General features: G+C 35.4%; 1 protein-coding gene across 1 annotated transcript in view; it reads left to right on the top strand.

Annotated features, from left to right (window-relative positions):
- The first annotated feature begins 2,281 nt into the window (after nt 1-2,281).
- Nucleotides 2,282-14,836, top strand: part of pdia5 (protein disulfide isomerase family A, member 5) — a 48,178-nt gene continuing 35,623 nt past the window's right edge. The window contains exons 1-2 of the mRNA XM_026217717.1: nt 2,282-2,394; nt 12,615-12,741. Coding sequence (XP_026073502.1) covers nt 2,329-2,394; nt 12,615-12,741 — 193 coding nt within the window. The 5' untranslated portion in view covers nt 2,282-2,328. The remainder of the gene's footprint in view (nt 2,395-12,614; nt 12,742-14,836) is intronic.

Genomic DNA, 14,836 nt, shown 5'->3' with positions numbered 1-14,836 from the left:
GCAGCTGCTTCACTGCGCCGTGCTGGAAAGAGGAGGCTACTACAAAAGGGCAGCTGTAATTCAAACGAATGGGGGTGCAAACTCTGTTAGGAAGCTGCTGCTCAAATGTTTGGCACAGTGGTTGCATTAGCTGTTAAAGCTCCCTTTTTACTTTCTAAATACATTTCTGTAATAGAAACGTTTCTGTTAACCTGTTTCAAGTGATCAATAAGACATAGTCATTTGGGATTCAGCACACCCCTATTTTCAGACTGGATAGTCTGTCCCTAGAATCAGTGAGGTACCATGGCAATTAATTAACTGTTTGGATCTCACAATGTTGCCATAAGTGGAAATATGGCATATAATCATGCTTTGGTTCTGGTGTGGTACAGTCAATAAACCCACACAATATACCATTGTACCATTATATAATGGTGTACCTTGATACTCATGATAAATGAGTGGGCAGCATAAATGGCTGCCCACTGCTCCGGGTGTGTGTTCACAGTGTGTGTGTGTGTGTTCACTGCTCTGTGTGTGTGCACTTCGGATGGGTTAAATGCAGAGCACAAATTCTGAGTATGGGTCACCATACTTGGCTGAATGTCACGTCACTTTCTTTCTTTTCACTTTCTGATGTACATGTTATATGGCAATGGCATGATACTTTTATATGTGGAACTGAACAATTACCCTATTCATATACCACTGTATTTTCATGCTACAGGCTTTTACAAAGCATTTTTAAAAATGATCCAAGAATGTTCAAAAGCACATGGGTTTACAGTGAAACCAAATACATGGTGTTATCTTGGGGCACCTTTTATTAGTGAAGAAATTGGACTTAGTTAGAAGCAGTGTCAGAAATTAACCAGTACTTGGTGCAAAAATGTCACTTAAATAAATAAATAAATAAATAAATAAATATATAAATATATATATATATATATATATATATATATATATATATATATATATATATATATGGAGAAAACTAAAGTCCATTCCAGAGAGATTGCAGGTACAGATTTATAGATTTATTTTAATAATAATAATAATAATAATAAAATAGATAGGCCAATAAACATTCATACACATTTCAATTGTCCAACAATATCAACTTTAAATGCATGTTTAATAAATAAATTTGCAAAAAAAAAAAAAAAAATTGCTTTACTTGAACTGTGATAGTGAATAGGCCTATTGTGGAATTACATTATGCCCAAACACTGCAAGCTGCAATGCATTAAGCAGCTGGGGGAAGTGACTCTTTATTAAGACAGTTGTGTGGTACCACTGTCACATCCAGGTGGTGGCACTACAGTGTGTCTGACACATAAGCAGGAACATTGCGAATATGATATGATAATTGTTACTATAGGCATATTATTAAGTCCTTTCCTTAAGTAATGAGGCATGAAAACATAAGAAAATACTTATTAATATGGTAATGAAATAGCAACACTGAGGAACTACCTTGGAACAATTTGAAAAATAGTCAAGTATGGTTAAATAAAAATTTATAAAACTGATACTTCTGACTGCCAGTTAATTAGGCTGCTGATAAATTGCTTTATTTGGCAACCACTGACTGCAGTTAGGCAGATGACATTACTTGGCAAAACAATGGTTTATTCTAATTGTTTATCAATCTGTGAGCCAAAAAAGAAGATTTTTTTTTGCCAGTGATCAAAGAACATTTACAGTTGTGTCCCTAGTTTTCATCACACCATTTAACACTTACATGATTTATAAAAATCTGCTGTGATTTCAGCAAGGTCACACAGGTTATAGAGAGTTTTATAGTGCATAGTGTTTTTTTATGTAACTTTTTGTGCAATTTATACAGTATATACTTATGTTCTCTTTTACAAACATATGTCAACTTATCAATTATCAGATCATTTTTTTATCATTTTAGGTCGGGCCATTTGCTTGCAAAGCCAGAAGTGTTTGCATTATGTTTTGTACATTAAACATTAAGATTAATTAAAATCACATTCGGGGTGGGGGTGTTGGATCCCTGTCACTCTGTTCCACTATTATTTATGGATTGGCACTTGCGTAGCCAGACATTGCAGAAACCATGAAGATGTAGAACATGGCTTGTTTAGATGCAATAAATACCACAAATACAGGCAGAAATGGCAGGAAATTGAAGAAGAAAATACAATTCGTAGGGAACGAGGGATGGAAAGAAATATACTCAAAACTGAATTTATTTTTCTTAGAAATACAGGATCAATAAGAATAACTCCTGTACAGTAGGTGGCGATATGCAATAATCACAAGTTGAAAAAGCCAAGAAAAAGAAGAAGAAGAAGAGGCAGACGTGGCAGCGGCATCATGGCTTCTTGGAGCCGAAACGGGAGACGTAGGAGAGTGATCGAAATGTTCTTATTCCTGTCATTGGTGAGTGTTTATAAGGAATCTGATAGATTGATATGATCAGTGATGTAAAATGCGCATATCGGACAGATGTTTTCTGTCTGACGTGAGATGAAAAGGGAATGATCTTCTGTCCCTCTTGCAGCAGCAGTCCAGAGTTGATCGCAGAAGAGAGACAGACTCAGATCAATCCGTCTCATTCATCAGGTCTCGTGTCTTGTTTTCGGTGATTATACACGTGCAGCAGCTGTGTGCTTCACTTGCGTGAACACTGAATGATCCCCATGCAAAAGGATTCACTAATGTCGCGATTTATGTTGCTTTAATATGAATCAGTAATGTTAGAGGTGTTCTTGAATTGTTGTGGAGGTTTTATTTAAGTCAGTGATGCAATGTGATACTCAAAATACTTGAAGTGTGTTACATTTCTCACGCACCTGTTCTATGATGAACGAGTATTCAGTGTCTCCATTTAAAAGTCATTTCGATTTTTTGATTTAAGCTTATGTGTAATTATCTGAAAATAGTTTAAAATGTGAGACAGAGAGAAAGACCTTGAAAAACTGTTCATTATCTGTTTTTATTTTGTCAAAAACAATCATATGTAAAGTGTAGTAAATTAGTAAGTAGTCAAATATTATTAATATTTTATTTTTAATTGTTGAATGACTTATCCATCAGATTAAAGTAAATGTAATCAACATGCAGGAAGCCGTTTTGTTATATTGTGATAAGAAAACCATAAAATAAGACCTTCAGGGCCTTTCATGAGTGTGTCATTTAGTTTTTAACTTTTGGGGTTTGAAGAAACTCCAAGAAAACCTGTTGATATCCATGCATCAACTTTATTGAAAATGATAATTAAGTTTTGTACGCTTGCGTATTATCCTTGTATTTTTCTACTCTGTTATATCCATTAACCATTGCACTTAACATTTATAAAATCATTAAATCCAATAATTATTTAAACTAAAATTAGTGTTTTTCAAAATGCCAACATGAATACAAATGGCACTTTTTTATAAAATTGTATTTTATAAAATATAATCCATTATATTGACCCATTTATCAACAACATATGAAGATATGTGGAACCAGCTGATATTCCTACTTCTCTATTGTGATAATATGTTATCATTATATTACAGTTTGTGTTCAAGCGTGGCTTATGTTTACAGTAGCATTAACCTTGATCAGAGCGTTTTTTTTCTTCTCCTTCCTTGTTCTCTTCTTGATGAACCTGACAGGAATGAGCTTCTAATGTTTCAAGCTAATTAACCCACACTTGCTTCAGTTTAAAGTGCATCAACCATGTTCCACAACTGATTTGTGAATCAATGTGGGTTGTGTCCTCACCAGCGAACCCTAATAGCTGCTCTGCCACGTCAGTCAGCTCTCATTACGCAGGAGCTTTCCTGTCTCACATCCTGTTTTGCGCCTGCCACCGCAAACAAAGGTACTCTCCTGACCTGTTTGGACTTTGTGGTGGTTGGGTGGGGGAAGAGAAACCGCTTTCTGCTATCTGTGCTTCCCTCCAGCCCTCCTGCTTGTCAGAACAATTTATAAAATCTCCTAATCTTCAATCTTTAATCAATCTTGATTACAGGCACCCCACTCCCCCGCCTCTTCCCCATTTTTACAGTGCTTGGTCCAGCAGGATGCTGTGTATGGATACAGCTACCTGTACAGTAAACTATTGTGACTCAGTGTGAGAACGTTTGACTCACAGATCGAGCGTTTGAGTAATTTCCTTCTGTTTGTGAATTACCTACGTCAGCTATACAGAGCTGAAGCCCCCTGTGTTGTTTTGCTCAGCAGGAAGAAGGCGCGTGTTTGAGGAACGGCACGGTTTATGCTGAATCAGTTAGAACCTAAAAGTGGAAATTACATTTTCTTTATTAAGCAGATTTGCGATGCTTGATGACTCCTTCCACTGCTGATTAAGCTAGATGTTTTTGCGTTGATGTATGGCAGATCATTTTTTGTTTAATTGTTTCCCATGCTGTGCAAAACATGTCAGCAGGGTCCACTGCTGAAATGCTGGGGTCCTTGAGCCAAGATTAATAGCAGGAGTGCTAGCATCCATAAACTATGGTCATATACAACATGCTGGACATAATTAATGCTGAGGAATTATATACTGTGCTATAGAAGAGCTTTGCAAATATAAAACTGTATATTTTGTGGAAAAGGAGGAATTGGAAATGGACAATATTGTTGAATGATAACTAGTTTTTTTTATTGCTAACGTACCCCCCATGATTTTCCAAGCTATTTTCTTTCATCTGTGAATTACAGTAGTTGATTTTAGGTAGAATGTCCGAGCTTCTGTTTTCCATGCAAGCAAGGTTTATGAAAAAACTTTCATCCTTTAGTGTTCCTGTGCCTCAAGTGGTAGAGAATTGCGTTAGCAGCACAAGGTTGTGGGTTCGATTCCCAGGGAACACGTTAGGTAATTTTTTTTTTTTTAAATGTTAGCCTGAATGCACTGTAAGTTGCTTTGGATATAAGCGTCTGCTAAATGCATAAATGTAAATGTACCCATCCTCAAGTTTTTCAAAGCCTGTATGAATTTATTTCTTCTGCTGAACAAGAAAGAGTGTGGGTAGCCAAACATTTGATGATGCCCCCCCCCCCCCCCCCCCACCAAATACTATGTAAATGATAAAAGAATTTAGATTTTTTTTTGTTGAACCATGCATTTACACTGTAAGACATAAAATAGTCCATATAAATTGTGTGCTTTAATGTAGTGTTCTGAGTTCATATGTGTGATCAATAAATGTCATATTTGCTGCGTTGCATGTTGGTTTTGAGATTTGAGAGTAAATAAATAGATTTTCTGTGAATAAGATACATTTTGTCTGTTCATCACAAAAGCTATTGCATGTCTTCAAGAGATATGGATTATTTTATTATATATTATTGTTGGTTTGGGGTTAGTAAGATTTATTTTTGAGAGTGAGAAATGAATACTGTCAATCAGCAAGCACACTTTATATTGATCAAAAGTGACAGTAAAGACTTTTAAGTTGGTACAAAATAAATGCTGTTCCTTTTTAACTTTCTTTTCATCAATGAATCCACAAAAAAAAATTATCAAAGTTTTCCCAAAAATATTAAACAGCAGAGCAAGTTTCAACATTGATAATAATAAGAAATGTTTACAAATCATCATATTATGATTTCTGAAGGATCGTGTGACACTGAAGACTAGAGTAATGGCCGCTAAAATTTCAGCTTAGCAATGACATGAATGAATTGCATTTTTAAATGTATATTAAAATAGAAAACTGTTATTTGAATTAACTTGAACTTAAGAGACAAATCAAATCAACCTGCTTTTAAGCGCATACACACAATACACACGCATTGCATCGAATCGAGTGATGGAAACGCTGAATTTCAATTAAAAATGCCTTAATTCGCAAAAAAGTTTTACACTCGCTTGAGGTGGTTTTTGTCTAGTACGAAAAAGAGTTAAAGTGAATAATGGGAGATAGAAATGCATTTTGCGAATAAAATCCTCCAAGTGCATCAAAAAAGTATTGTTACTTTGCGCTATGGGACGGTAAATACTGACTAATCGGCAGACCAATCTTGTTCCACAGCATCTGAAATGTTGTTATGGTCATTCTGAAATGTCGGAGCAAAGTTTGTCATCAAAGTATTTCTGTATAATTTCCTTCTAGAACTGTTAAACGAATGCATTCCCAAATGGCAGAATCCACCTCCGAAAGCAATAACCACATTCATTGTGTTTTATAAGCAACACTTGCTCATCCATGCTAATTGATAATCTGTTTGTAAGGAGGGTCATAAGCATCAACATATGTTTTAAACCAATGAAAAAAAAAAACGGCAATATAAGCACCTTTTGTGAACTTTATATAAACACCCAAAATACACTCATAACAAATGAACAACATTCAAACCGTATTGCAAAAACACACTGCACACAAAGATATATATATATATAGAGAGAGAGAGAGAGAGTTCTGTGTATGGGCTGAGGTAAGATGCCAGTCTCGATTGTCTTCAAGGAATCAAAGGATGTGGAGGTTTGATGGCAAACAAAACCCAATAATTGTAAGATTACAGTCATCAAACATATATATTTCCCGTCAAAGGCAGTCTATAGCAACAATCAAATCATAAACCTCATAGAAGTATTCAATGTGGTATAATCCCAACAAGGACCACAAAGTTGATACAAATCCATTTAGCAGATACCAAAAAGTTCTTCTACAAAACACAAAATGCCTCCTGTTATTTATCTGCATCAAATCCCCTATAGTCAATAAGCACAAAGAAAATATTTTACCAGTAAATAAAACTTAAGTATTAACGTAAACGTTTTACTTAGTTTCGTCTGTTCGCTCTGAAGTGCTTGTTCACAAATGTTTTGTGCGATATTCCAATTTTGCTCAAAAAATTTGCAAAATTCGCTGTTGATATGAAAAACCTTGATATGAGTGCAGACATATGAGATGAGATGTTTTTGAGTTGAATGTGCTACTATACACTAAAGCCTGCTATTATCCTTGCCAATCTTGGTCTGCTTTATCTACTAAGTTTTAGCACTTTGGAGTTATTCTTAATTTATTTGAAAATCACAAATTTGTTGTGTACATTTTCTGACTGCTTTTTGGATTAAAGAAGAGATTAATTTAAAAAGAAATTGAAGACCATGATTCGGTTTTCAGAATTGAATTCTTCTGCATGCTGCTCATATCTGTCTTATCTGTTAAAGAATAGTTTATTCCCTAGTTAATGATTTGCAAACCATCAGTGTTGAGTTGAAGAGTCCATAAGGAGCTCCTTCAAACAGATTCAGCTCAGAATATGCAGAAAAATGCGTTCCTCCATCACCCCATTCGTTCCCTGAATATTCTCTTCACTCCCTTGAGCTGTAGCTGCCCATCAGATGAAATAGTGGTGCACAGCATGTGTGGGTCTTTTTTTTTGTTTTCAACCTGTTCTGTTCAATTCACATTGATCGACGGGATGCGATAAGGCCTGTCTCTCAAAGCTGTTCAGTGGACGATAATAACGATCACCGTCTTGTGAAAGAACTGCCATTGTTAGGATAAAAGCCACGTCGTACACCAATGGTAAGGGAAAGCCAAATGAAAGTCTTTGTAACAGGTACAGGACATGAAGATTGCCAGACAGTAATGAGCCCGCTCTATTGGTCGACTGTCAGGTTTGGACAGAGCATTTGAAGAATAGGCGGTGCACCAAATAGGGACAGAAACCTGATGGGACTAGACGTAGAACACTGACTCTTTTGTCTCTGAATGGAGTTGAATGCTGTAGTCTTTGTGCTGAAACTGTACAATTCAGTTTTAAAGATGGGTATTTTGAGAAAAGATCAGAGTTTTATTTGCAGACTTTTTCAGTGCTATTAACATTAGTGTCTTTTTTAACAATGCAAATACTGTAGAGATACGTTTTTAAAAAGGTCATATCATCATACTTCTATCATTTTAATTCCCCCTAGTTCCAACTGTAGTGGCAATCGAGGTTTATTACAGCAGATAACAGCTATTACAGCTTTTTTTTTAACCCTCTCAGTCCCTTATCATTCAACAGGACAGTTTTTGCTGCCCTGCCCTTAAGACTAAAACACTTTCTTCTATAAATGAGATTTCTAGAAATTAGGGATGTTCATTTCAGTTATTTTTCCTAACCAACGCTCATTAACTGGTTATTAAACAATAACCGACAAGATTATTTTAAATTAGATTTGAATTAAATTAGAAAGGATAAGTGTCTGTGACCTGTTAAAAATACTAACATCTGTTTCCTGGGGATTAATTTTACATGCACAAAAAGCAACAAACAACATAACATGAGGATTCACATGGTCTTCATAATGCATCACGCAACTGCAGCACTTCTGCAAGCAGGGAGAAAAACATAATAAAGCTAGGCTATATATAGCAAATAAATAGGCCTAAATGAGAAAAAAAAAAAAAAAATATATATATATATATATATATATATATATATATATATATAGGAAACCAGATGACAAAAAGCAGCATCCTATTTTTCTTTAAGGCTTATTTTATGCACAAAGATTTGTTTTTATTGTCAATGTACACACACAAAGGAAAACCGTTTACAATTCCGATTATCTTAATGACTTAAATAAGTTGCTTTCACTGTCAGAAGGAAAAAAATCAAGTGATTGTGCTGACGACGCACACGCGCGCAAAGTAAAGTGTTGCAATTTTGACAATGCAGCCTGTTCATTATCATAATAAAATACAGTCAGTCAAACATATGGAAAAAATAAATAAACAATAAAATATAAATACAACATTTATAAATCAAAAAAATCTGTGCTGTGAAGTGTTATCACTGTGATGTTATGCAAAACATTTTTTACGAGATATTGGAATGCTAGTGAAGTAGCTATAATAAATAATAATTAGCAAAATCTGCTAAATATCACGTTATTTGTATTGTGGTCGCTTCGACCCTCGGACATGAAAAACAACCACAGACTTGGCAACACTGGTTGGCATTTACTACACAGAGCTGTAATTCACTGACAATCTACACAAAATCAATGTTAAAATCGCAGGCGATTCTTTGTAGATTTTGAAAACGATTTTGTGTCAGTTGTCGGTAGACTACGGCTCTGTGTAGTAACTGACGCTCCACCTGAACCAGTGTTGCCAAGTTTGCGATTGTTTTTCATGTCCGCGGTTTGAAGCAACCCCAATACCAATAACGTGATATTTAGCCCCTAAAATGCGAATTTTACCAAGGCAACCCTTCCTAAAAAAAATTATTTTAACCCCGGGAAGCAATTTTTATCGGGGAACCTCTTGAAAACGCGATTTGGCTAGTTTTGGACTAGTTTTTAAGAAGCAACTGGGCAGGATTTGTTGTGGAAACCTGGCAACCCTGATCTGAACGCACGTGCTGGAGATATACTTTTAATTACAGGAGCATCTTTACTAATGAGATGCGCATGAAAATAGCCTTAGATTTTTTGCACAGCACCATTTGTTTGTACGCTTAGCGTATTATAACAATGCAGCAAACCTTTTTAAATAATTTAATAAATTACTGAAAATAAATAAATTACTTTTTAAACCGTTTAACTTTGCTGCATTTATTTTTGGGAACAACATTTGCTGTCAGGTTCAGTATAGTTCGCATTGGTCCATTCTTCAATAACGGGCTCTTTGCTTAACATGAATTACATTGTGACAGGTTTGCAAACCAATTTGTACTGAAATGTGCCTTTCAGAGGCTTTTTTTTAACTTCAGTAACTCTTTTCTAATGCTGGGATCCCTTGTAATCAAATGCAAAGCAGTGGGTGCTACACACAGCCAGGAAACAGCACAAGTTTGGACTTAATTTACTCTTATTGTTTTGTATTTTTGTTTTTAGCGATAATAGTATGTTGCTTTGTTCTTATTGTCTCACAGAGCCAAAGTTTTGAAAACCAAGTAACCATATGTTGATGTCTGAATGTGGTTCTACTATATTCTACCTGATGTCAAGAGGTGCAGAGCAATTCAGAACGAGCCATTTCAACTTAGACTTAGGCCGGCGACACACTGGATGCGTGGCGCAAGCGTCTCAGCTGCGTGGCGTGTCGTTTTTTAATTCGGCTCCCATGTTAACAAGTTAGAGCTTGCAAACTGCCTGCGGAAAACACGTGCATGCTAGAAATAGAACCAACAGCTATTTTTCACGCGACACGCAAGCGTGTTGGAAGCGTTTCCAGGCAAAATAGAATAGGAAAATGTGTTTATATGTCATTTTGTACACAAGTACATAATAATTTAGGACATTTTGATGTTTGAAAGTTTAGTGTGTCACCTGCCTTATTGAAAAATTTCATCTTTTATCATATAACCCATTCAAAGTTATTGTTGGACTTAATGAAAGTAACTTGATGAAAGAAAGATGGTTCTTTCAAATACTTCAGTGAGTTGGTCTGACATTTCTGCTCCCCGTCACCATGGCTGAAGTCAGAAAAGGTGTGATTTCTCAGGTCCCTCAGCTTTTTGCAGTACTTTAATTAACCCTGACTGTCATCTTCACACACTCCCGAGGTGCTGGGGCCGTTGGGATGTCACCCAATAGGCACAGGTTGTCCACACCGCTGGACCCCATTTGCTCACACAGTGTTGATTAAATGTGAGGAGGATAAGAGCGTTGTCTCTGATCCTTCACCCTTTGCCTTTAATCCACAGAAAATAAGCTTTTTACTTTCCAGTGGCAGTAGAATTTAGAAATGTTTGTCCATAAATATTTAAAATTAATAATAACCATGAAACTGTATTTTTATTATTATTGTTATTCATATAAAATTATTCTAAATTTATTTTTATTTATTTACAAGAAGTTTTATTTCTGAATTGTTATCTTTGAATGTAAATATCTGAAAAAATGTCTGTTTTCAAAATTGAGTTTCAAACATCTGAAACGCTTAATGTGCTATTCAGCATGTTCATATTCTAGGCTCTTCTGCTTGCATGTACGTAGTATATATTTTTTATATTTTATATAGCAAATTTGGTCTTTTTGTCACTTTTAATTAAGCAATTTGGTTAAAAGGCTGAAATTACTTTAGGTTTGTGGGTAACACAAGCTCAAAATATTTTAACGTATTATTGTATGACATAATATTCAGCAGTATTGCACCAGTTGTGAATGTTTTAAAGCTTTAACTTATCCTGAAAAAGGCAGATGCTAACAACTGGTTAAATTGGACTACAGACTGAAAGGGACATTCAGCTTAAACTTTGAAATTTGTGTAAATTTGTGTAGTACATTTTTAGCCTTTTCAATTATGCCTATTGTCTTTAGGATTAAAAATAAAAAAAAATAAAGTTGTGAAGATTATCATGATGAGCAAAACATGTAAGAATCCTATAGTACTGGTAGCAGCTTACTTCAAAGTCAATGGAAAAATTCTATTGGGTTTTTGTTGAGTGAACCAGGGTGATGCTAACTTCTTGGTTGGCCTACAAATATATGACATCATTGCGGCACTTTATGCACCACACATCCTGTTGAAATCAGACTGAAACGATCGGTGAAAGCACAAAAGTCAAGGCATGTCAATTTTTTTCCAGACCTCAGAGGGTTCAAATGGAATCCAGTTGCCCATTTCTAATGCCTTTTGAAAGAAATGCAGAGGGGCAGATGATAAATTCAAATGTCCGTGCAGCTTAGTCTCTTTTTGGCACGAGAAGGACGTTTTGAGTTCCAAAAATGAGTTTGTATTCAATGTACATCAAGCTCTTATCTCAAAAGGTTGAGGTAAATTTGGTTTCCTTATGTTAAAACCCCTTTAAAGTTCAGCCAACATTAAGTGCGATGTGGGCTTGATGAGGTCACATGTGGGAAAATTGTATTTACGTTCATAAGAGAAAAAAAATTAAGTGTTGTTTATTGCTATCTTTACTTTTCTTTGCAAGTTTCTCTTCAGTTTCTGGTATGTTGAAATGGAAACTCTACAGACATTCGAAAAGACTATCAATCAGCTATTAAAATCATTCCGACAGGCCAAATTAGTTTTCAATCATGTCATTTTGTAAAAAACATTTGAACTGTCTTGTCCAGCATTAATTTCTTCTCAATGTGGTAGTATCTTTTCATTTCAAGCATGTGGCATAGAGAGGTGATAAAGAGGCTGGGTCAGTGTTTCAGTTTGTGACATGGTCTGTCTGAACTTGTCATTTTCTTCTTCTTTAGATGACAGCATCTTTATCTGTTGTTGCTTTATCGGCTCAGCTTCATCCAAACTCAGAATCGCATGCCTCTGCTGGGAAGACTGATGGAGAGTGTGGCAGAGAGAGCACGCTGTCCTACTATAGGGCAACACATTAGTCTCACATCAGAGCACAGTTTCAGAAGCTATTTTAGGACACTTTTGTGTGAGAGTTTTATTCTATTTTATATTATATATATAAGGTCGGGGTTCAGAATCTCTGTAGTGCATTTCCTGTTTTGTGGCTAACCCTAAATTCGCTAAACTCTTCCAGTTGTTTGTAAGGAAAAGAGTTTGTAAGTAGTGATATCGGGATATATAGGTGTGTTATGGTATGTTGTTTGTAATGACTGTTGTCGTTTCTCCCTGGTCATCATGGTTTGACACACACATCATAATTTTGCACAGTTATATTGGCATGCAGTTGGGGATATTGTTTTGGATCTTTTGTGGCCTTGACAGTGAAAAATGAGGATCTCTGTCTCTCTTCCTCAGGTTGCAGTGTCATCCGCCCTGCAGGCAGCGAAGGTGTCTCCGCTCATAGAGAAAGTCAGTGACCACAAGGATTTCAAGAAACTTCTGAGAACCAGAACTAATGTTCTTGTCTTGTATACCAAGTCAGGTCAGTCACCACTGTTGTTTTTTCAAATGCATTAAAGGTATTACAGCTTTAGCAGCCTAAAAATGCAGAGATGTCTTGGTATGCAACTGCTAATAAATGTGTTTTAGTGATCCCTAAGGTCAAAGGTATGTTTTTTTTATGTTACCTTCAATAGTCTGTGCTATTTATCTGAATGTGTTATTATTCAGGTTGCTACAAGGAGGGCTCAACAATAAAGATGGTCAACTGCCCTGTAATTGCAAAAATGACTTGCACATTTTCTTGAAAAGATTTTGTGAAGAAAGAAGAAAAAATGAATATACAGTGGGTATGGAAAAGAATAACCCCCTTTAAAATAATATCATTTTGTTGCAAAAACACGTTTTTTGTTTTATCCAGCTTCATTTACTCAGTGCATCTTATAACATCCAAGTAAAAGATTTAACAACATGTCAGAAAACAAATTCTAACTGATTTGGAAAAAGGATCACCCCCTTGTGTCAGTATTTTGTTGAACCAGCCTTTGCTTTAATTATAGCCTTTAGTCTGTTGGGATATGTCTCTGTCTCTACTAACTTTGCACATCTAGGCTTTGCAATATTTGCAGACTCTTCTTTGCATAACTGCTCAAGTTCAGTTTAATTTGATCGTGAACGATTAGGGACTGCAGTCTTGAAGTAATTCCACAGATTTTCATGGGGTTTAAGTCTGGTTGCTGACAAGGCCATGCAAGGACATTAACCTTTTTCTCCTTCAACCACTGTTTGCTCAGTTTTGCTGTGTGCTTTTGGGTCATTATCAGGTTGGAAGATAAAACATATTTCTGGCAGAGTGCAGCAGATTTTCCTAAAAAATGTAACAGTATTTTGCCCCATCCATTATTCCTTCTATCCTGACAAGGTTTCCAGACCCTGATGCAGAGAAACAACCCAGAGCAGAATATATCCACCTCCATGCTTTACTGTAGGAAGTGTTGAGGCCATATAATTTAATGAACAGGGATGGAGGGAGGGGGTGGTCCTTTTTCCAACTAAGTGATTCTGTTTTTTAAATTATTTATTTCTGACATGTTTTATCTTTCACTTGAATGTTATAAGTAAATGCAGCTGGATAAAACCATAACAGTGTCCATCTTTATTTCAGGATGCAAAGCAACAAAATGTGATTATTATAAAGGAGGTGTTTCTTTTATATACCCACTGTAAGTGATATAAAAAAAAATCACTAGCAAAAAATTATTAAGGAACATTATTTAAATACACTAGAATATGTGACGTGGGGCCAGTATTAAGTAATACTTTTTTGAATAAATTAATACATTTTGAACATTAATTTTACAGTTTTTTTTTAACATTCTTTTTTTCATCAAGGATGCATTAAATTGATTAAAACTGACTAAAACTATGTTCAAATACATTTGTCTTTAATAACAGTCTTTTTATCAAAGAATCCTGAAAAAGGGTATCATGGTTTACGCAAAGTGTTTTCAACATTTGATAATAATGCGAAATGTTTCTTGAGCACCAAATCAGCATATTAAAATGATTCCTGAAGGATCATGCGACACTGAAGACTAAAATAATGGCTGCTGGACATTTAGTTTTGCCTTCACAGGAGCACATTTAATTGTATATTAAAATAAAATTTGTTAACATATAGTGTAAGTGTTATAATATTTTACAATATTTCTATTTTTACTATAGTTTTAAACGAATGCAGCCTTTGGGAGCACAACCAATGTCAATCAAAAAATAAATACATTTATGTATAAAAAAAATCTATACAAAAAAATGAACAGTAGTGTACATTGCTGAAAATAAAAATGGATCAGTTCTTTTGTAGTGGGGCCAGTGATAATGTTGACTGGACAAGTAATCATAATCACTGGCCCAACTGGAACAGCTAGATTTTTTTGCTGTTAAGCCCTGTGTTAGCTATAAACATGCTGACTTTAACTTTCTCAGCAGGATTTTCTTCAAAACGTTGTTCTGCCATGACACTGTTTAACCTGATAGAGAAAACTCGCCCATAGAGGCAGATTCTTTATGGTTATGCAGTGTGTACATTAATTGTGATTTGCATTCTGACACATTTCAGAACGTAATGAAGAAAATCA

This window comes from Carassius auratus, chromosome 34 (assembly GCF_003368295.1).
Source record: "Carassius auratus strain Wakin chromosome 34, ASM336829v1, whole genome shotgun sequence".
NCBI classification, from domain to species: domain Eukaryota; kingdom Metazoa; phylum Chordata; class Actinopteri; order Cypriniformes; family Cyprinidae; genus Carassius; species Carassius auratus.
This window is presented reverse-complemented; position numbering and strand designations above follow the sequence as displayed.